The sequence below is a fragment of the Tripterygium wilfordii genome, chromosome 3 (genome assembly GCF_013401445.1).
Source record: "Tripterygium wilfordii isolate XIE 37 chromosome 3, ASM1340144v1, whole genome shotgun sequence".
NCBI lineage: Eukaryota > Viridiplantae > Streptophyta > Magnoliopsida > Celastrales > Celastraceae > Tripterygium > Tripterygium wilfordii.
The window spans coordinates 9,676,425-9,683,173 of record NC_052234.1 but is presented as its reverse complement, the minus strand read 5'-3'; the positions used below and the strand labels follow the sequence as shown (position 1 = coordinate 9,683,173).

Here is a 6,749-nt window from a genome sequence, read left to right as displayed (position 1 = left end):
AAGAAAGAATCACTACAGACGAGAAAGGAAAGCACGCGGTTGCTACTCCCTAAACGTGAATTTATCAAATGTGTTATGAAAACTGTTTGTGAGGTTGTTGTTGTGACCAAACTATATTGATGAACCATTTGTGGTCGCCAAAAATCGTACTTGGCTCACCCCATGTGTCACCTTCTTTATTTTTTGTAGATTGCTAATGACCCAACGTTAACTCTTCAACAACCGTATATTGGAGCATCTAAACTAATAATAATATTGAAAACCTACTCTGCATCGTAATCTGTAATTAACTTTCATTTACTGCATAAAAAAGTTCAAGTTCTACATACAATTTGCACACTAATTTAAATCTAGAGATATTTTTAGTACATCATGGCAAGATTGATTCATTTTACACAACAACAACGTATCAAAAACAAATCATGGGGGAGTGAAGTTTCATGTTAAAAAAAACAAGAATCACGTGCAACTTTATGTATCCCAGTCAATATTCGGTCTTTAAATATACAAAAAAAAGAGAGTAAGATCGTTGAATCTAGTCTATACAAATCCACACACTCAATCCCTCCTTTTCCGTTTTAAAAAATATTCTATATAATCGATGCAAAGAAATAGTGGTACAGACTACAGAGTCAAGAATCAATTTCACAAGACTATAATGGTTTCCGGCAAGAAAATCGTCGAGGTGGTTCCAGGTTGGCTCCGGGTCTTCGAAGACGGAACGGTTGACCGGACATGGACCGGACCAACGGAGGCCGAGTTCATGACAAAACCCGTTCCTCCACATGAAGACTTCATAGATGGCGTGGCTGTTCGTGACGTCGCCATTGATCCAAACCAAGGTTTTGCTGTCCGGATTTACATCCCGGAAAGGAATAGAGATATCCAAGATCAGGAAAAGCTGCCAATCATACTCCATTTCCACGGCGGCGGCTTCTGCATAAGCCGACCAGACTGGTTTATGTACTACAACTTCTACACAAAACTTGTGCGCTCGGCTCAAGTCGTATGCGTCTCCGTTTTCCTCCGCCTGGCTCCCGAGTACCGGCTCCCCACGGCTTGTAAAGACGGCTTCGCTGCTTTCCTCTGGCTCATGTCCGTCGCTCTAGGCGAATGTCCCGAGCCATGGCTAGACAACTTCGCTGATTTTGGGCGAGTATTCTTGATCGGAGATAGCACCGGAGGAAACATAGTCCACCACGTTGCGGCTCGGGCTGGAGCCATGAATACTGAGCCGGTTAAGCTAGCTGGTGGAATTGCTATCCACCCCGGCTTTCAACGAGCCGAGCCGAGCAAGTCGTTTTTAGAATTACCTGAAACACCCTTGCTAACACGTGACATGATTAGTAAGTTCATGGCACTGGCGTTACCTAAGGGTTGTACCATGGACCACCCAATCATTTGCCCAATGGGGCCGGACGCGCCGTCACTGGCGGGACTGAAGCTTCCGCCAATGATGGTGGTGGTGGCGGAGAAGGATTTGCTCCGGGACACGGAATTGGAGTACTGTGAGGCAATGAAGGAGGCTGGGAAGGAAGTTGAGGTTTTGATTAATGAAGGAATGGGCCATAGTTTCTATTTTGATAAGATTGCTGTGGATAACGATCCAGAAACTGCTGATCAAACCACTAAGTTGATTGAAGGGATTAAAAGCTTTATTGATAGGCATTGATGGTGGGTTCTTGATTGTTTAATTATCATGTATTAGTTGCTTGCTGCTGTGATGTGTTGACATTTCCTCGTCTTTGTGATGTTTTGTGGGTGTTTTTGTGATCAACAATCTGTCTTGTCTTGTTATATTTATTGGCTTTTTGGTATATGCATTTCAATCATCCAAAATGATAAAGCGATCACTGATCAGTTATCTCAACCGCTGCTAAGTTAGATGCACATGATCCAAACGAATTGGTGAACTTCATGTCTCACATAATGTATGCATGCAACTCAACAGCTAAGATAACTGTTAAGATAACTGAAATACCAAGTGAAGTATTCCTTCATTAAAAAAATAGTAATATTGTACCGAAGAAGCAATAATCAATTCACTCTATATCATTTGCTAGCTCCAAATCTCCATTGGCATTGGCATCACTCAGTCTCTTATGAGGAATCTTATCTTCTTCATCTCCATCTCCTTCTTTGATACTAATCTCTTCTATTGCCTTGTAAGTATAAAACCAAGCACATATTAGATAGTAGACCAAATTTATAACTTGAATACCACTCACAAGCAAGTAATAGTACTCCAATCTTCCCCTATTGAGATTCCAATCAGGCAACCAATTGTTCTCTCTCCCTGTATATTTGTGCACCAGAGAAACCAGCAGTGTACCAATGTAATTCCCCATAGAAATGGTCATCCAATACAGCGTTGCCGCGGTGCTTCTCGTGCTTTCTGGTGACTAGTCATACAGAAACTCCAAGTGCCCAACGGACGTGAACGTTTCAGCCACTCCATGGAGGCAGAATTGAGGCACTAACCAGAACACACTGATTGGTATCACAGCTTTTGGGTCATCTAACAAGTTGTGTTCTGCTGCAACGGCTTTTCATTTCATCTCAATGAGAGATGAAACAACGGTAGCAACAATGTTAACCATGAATCCAATTCCCATTCTTTGTAGACAAGTAATGCCTGATGGGTTTCCAGTGAATCGACAAACAAAGGAAACAAAAAGGCGTTCGTAGAGGGCAAGACCGGTGAGCATGATTAGGATGCTAAATATGGATAAACTGGCTGGTGGGATTTGGAAAGAGTGGGATAAGTGACGATCCATCGTTCGAGCTTGTTGGATTACAAAGCTTTGCTGATGCGAACCAGCTGTGACAAGCAGGATTCCTGCAGCCCAAATAGGCAGCATTTGGATAATCGATTTTAGCTCCTCCACTCTGTGGACTGTTGCTAGCCTCCATAGATTTGGTGGGTTTCTATCGCTTGCTTCACACTCTGTTAAAATTGAAGCTTTGTCAAGCCACCTGCAAACAAAAGTCACACATCAGTTTAAAGCACACCAGCGTTAGACATGAGGCCTCACCCAGTTTGTAGCAGAAGAGAAAGAAATGCATTAGTTTACGTGAATTGATTGGTGTGTAGGAGTCTTCCATGAACAGAAATGAAAGCATCAAGTTCTCTATTTTCATAAAGAAGCTTTGAATCCTCTGGCACCTTAGATTTCATCTTCTTCACAGCAGCAACAATCACTTGAGCCAGTCTAACTAAGGGACTCCCTCCTGGCTTCAATTTATTATAAAGAGGAGCACCAAATAGAAATGCTAAAATTGACAAAGCAAAAGCAATGGTAGGAATACCAAGACCCCAGCCCCAACCCACATTGTCTTGTATATAAACCACAACAGTTAAGGCAGTGAGAGTTGACAATCCCATACAGAAGTAGTACCAGTTGAAGAAGTTCCAGCTTCTAGATTGAACACCTGATTTGGACATGTCGATTTGGTCGGCAGCGAAGGTGACAACATTAGGCCTAATTCCACCAGTGCCAAGAGAGGTGAGGAGGAGGGAGATGTACAGGAACCATAGTTGGGTAGATGATGCTTCTTTGCAGTTAACTTGAGTTGGACATGGCGGGGGATGAAGATGTGGTAGCACTGCTGATAAAGTGATACTAACAAGTCCCTGTGACAAACATATACAGATTTTGTGAAAGGAAAACTGAAAGAAAGAAATCAAAAATATTTTATGGTTTTGGTTTTCCCTAAACCGAACTAAGAATTTATATTAGTTTTAGGGTCTTGGTTTTAGCTCAATTAACCGAGTTATAAAAGTAGAGGGAGAGAGAGAGACCAGTTCATAGATAATGGAACCAAAGGTGATGGTCCAAAACCTGCCAGCACAAGAGTCAGCAATGAGTGCACCAATTAGCGGAGTGAAGCTGGCGGTTCCACCAAAGTTGGTCAGAGTGTTGGAGGCCTTCACTAGAGGCAAGTTGAGCTGCTGTGTTAGGTATGTTATCATGTTCGCATGAAACCCAGTTGTTGCAAATCTGTCACATACTTCATTTGCTGTCCATTAACACAAATAAAAACAAGCATTCATTTAGTTAATCAATTTCATAATCACCTATCTTTGTACACCTGACCCACATATGCATACATCATATATATGTGCTTCAAAATGGGAAACCTGATCAATTACGCTGCTACATCCAGCCAAGTTTAGCATCTTAAATTAACAGAGCAATTAATCATTGAAAAAGATTAAGTCTTTTATTATGCTTTCCATGGAATAACTAATTAACCAATGACTACCATTATTGAAGAATATTGCAAGTATTAGTCAGTTTCAATCAATTTTGTCTTTTCCTTATCGACGTCAAATTCAATGCTCTTTTTTGGCAAGTATCAAAACCAATGTCGTTTACTGATATCAGCTGTCAATGATATGGTGGCGTGAAAAGCAAGGAAGATAATAAAAAATAAAACTTCTATTAATTGCTATTAATTCACTACTTATATTGATACCATACACATATATATGTGTGTATATATACACATATATACATACATATATGTATGTATGTATGTATGTATGTATGTATATATAACATATATGTATATAGTTCATGTTATTGAAAAAATAACATTTTTCCTGTTTTTGAATTTCATGTGCAAACAATTATTCACGTATATACTAGCAAAAGATTTCATATATGCTATGTGATAATGAAGATATGAAATTATATAACTATATCATATCTCACATATATGTCCTTAAGACAATTATACAAAGAGTGACTTCATAAGCAGACTCAACTTGCGAAGAAAGATAACAAGAAAACTCACCAAGGATAAAGGGCATTGTTTTGATCCCCCCAAGCTGCTTTTTCTTCTTGTCATCATCTTCTCTGTTTTTCTCCTCTCCATTTTCTGTCAAGCTCTTGTTGCCTGTGCCTAACTCCATATGTGCATTGCCTACTTGAATAATGCAAGATCTAGGAGTATATATATAGGCCAATTGCTGTTAGAACAAATGTGACAGTTTATGAGAGAGAAAGGGAGGAATGGCTCACTAGCAAGTTATGTGGTATCTTTTGTCATAAATATGAAACTTATGTGGTTGTCTTTATAGCAATAAATAGTTTTGGTTCCTAGCTAGCCACTAATAAGTGGAAACGGAGAGGACAAGGAAATCCCAATATATCAAATATGACATATTTGTCAGTTAATTAGGCAATTGTTTTTTACCAAAGCATTCCGCATTTCAAAACATGAGATGGGGTGGTGGGGTTCTGAACAGGTATTCATGCTCCTGAATCTAGAGTCTCAGATGGAGTCATGAGACTGTGAATCTGGTTGTTCTGGATCTGCAATGCATAGCAGCAGTGCCTTATTGCAAGAAAGTTTAGGAAGAGATCAATAGTTGACAAGAGACGTCTTTTTTGCTTCAGAAATGAAATTTGGACACAACTTACTCTGCCTTCTGTATGTCAGTGAGTGCAAGGTAACTGAATACAAGATAACTGAGTCTCTTGGACATTTCATCAAACACACAGCTATCAAAACATATTAGTGGATGAACCGATGAGTGATCACAACATATTAGAAGTGTCACGTGATAAAATGTGCCCACATCAAAAGTTGACTTCAGCATGAACTCCTGAGTCAAATGTCAGAGCTACTGTTTGTAAAAAACCGAAATAAGAGTTCATGATATCTTACTCAAGTTATCATTGTTGAGTATCCCACATCGGTTGGAAAGAGGGCTGGTGTGTGGTTTAAATGAGGGTTTCCTCCTACCTCTTAATAGGCCTTTTAGGGGGTTGGACAAGGGGCCCAATATGTTAACATGGTATCGGAGCCAGTCCAACGCGATGGGCTTTCACGTGGTGGGCTTCTCGGAGTTGGGCCAACCCACACGTGAGGGGGGATGTTGAGTATCCCACATCGGTTGGAAAGAGGGCTGGTGTGTGGTTTAAATGAGAGTTTCCTCCTACCTCTTAATAGGCCTTTTAGGGGGTTGGATCTCGGTGGTCATGATATTGTCTTGGTGGTGGTCGACTGTCTATGGTGATCGCAGAGGTATTCGTCGTTCTCCTTTGTTATGTTCTGGTCTTCGTTCTGTTTTTTTTCGATCTGGTTCGACGAGTCTGGTACTGGTATTCTGGTCCTGTTTTGTGTTGCTCTGGGTGTACAAGTTCTCACATAGATCTCTGTTGGGTCATGGGTTGAGATCAGATTTTTTGCACATGAGATTTCAAAGCTTTGAGATTCTAAACCAGCACAGCAAAATCAGTGGGGGATTTGGGGCTTTCAAGAGAATTAGTTGTAGAATCAATCTCTGATTTGAGAAAAAAAAAAAATTGGTTGTATATCTGCAGTAGCGGAAGCAGGTGGAGGTGGAGAGTTGCAGAATCAGTCTCTGATTTAAAAAAAAAAAAAAAAAAAAATTGGGTGTATGTCTGCAGTAGTGGAAGTAGGTGGAGGTGGAGATAAACCAATTATAAGAATCCAATTATGAGCTCTAATTTGCTTGGGGACTGGTGTTTCCTGTGAGTGGGTTAGTGAGTGGTGTTTCCCGTGAGTGGTTGATTTCTTTGAGCTATTTACAATGGCTGGTCCTAGTGAGACAAAGGCATTCACTGAGATTGTTACAACTGGGCATCGCATTACTGATAGGAAACTAAATGGTACCAATTATAGTCAATGGAAACGGGTAATTAGGCGGTACCTGTCTAGTATTGATATGGAGAAGCACTTGACTGATGATTTCCCAATGGAGCCTAAAGCAAGGG

General features: G+C 40.5%; 2 protein-coding genes across 2 annotated transcripts; one reads left to right on the top strand and one right to left on the bottom strand.

Moving 5' to 3' along the window:
• Positions 1–586: 586 nt before the first annotated feature.
• Positions 587–1,817, top strand: LOC119995362 (probable carboxylesterase 15). Its single transcript, XM_038841840.1, has one exon. It carries the CDS (start codon positions 602–604, stop codon positions 1,670–1,672), a length of 1,071 nt encoding a protein of 356 aa, XP_038697768.1. The 5' UTR covers positions 587–601; the 3' UTR covers positions 1,673–1,817.
• Positions 1,818–1,956: 139 nt separating this feature from the next.
• LOC119995361 (protein NRT1/ PTR FAMILY 3.1-like) lies at positions 1,957–5,227 on the bottom strand. The gene is made up of 4 exons (XM_038841839.1): positions 4,801–5,227; positions 3,803–4,020; positions 3,075–3,634; positions 1,957–2,976 (listed from the first exon to the last, which is right to left on the bottom strand). The coding sequence occupies exons 1-4, from the start codon at positions 4,916–4,918 to the stop codon at positions 2,550–2,552; spliced, it is 1,323 nt and encodes a 440-aa protein (XP_038697767.1). The 5' UTR covers positions 4,919–5,227; the 3' UTR covers positions 1,957–2,549.
• Positions 5,228–6,749: the final 1,522 nt, after the last annotated feature.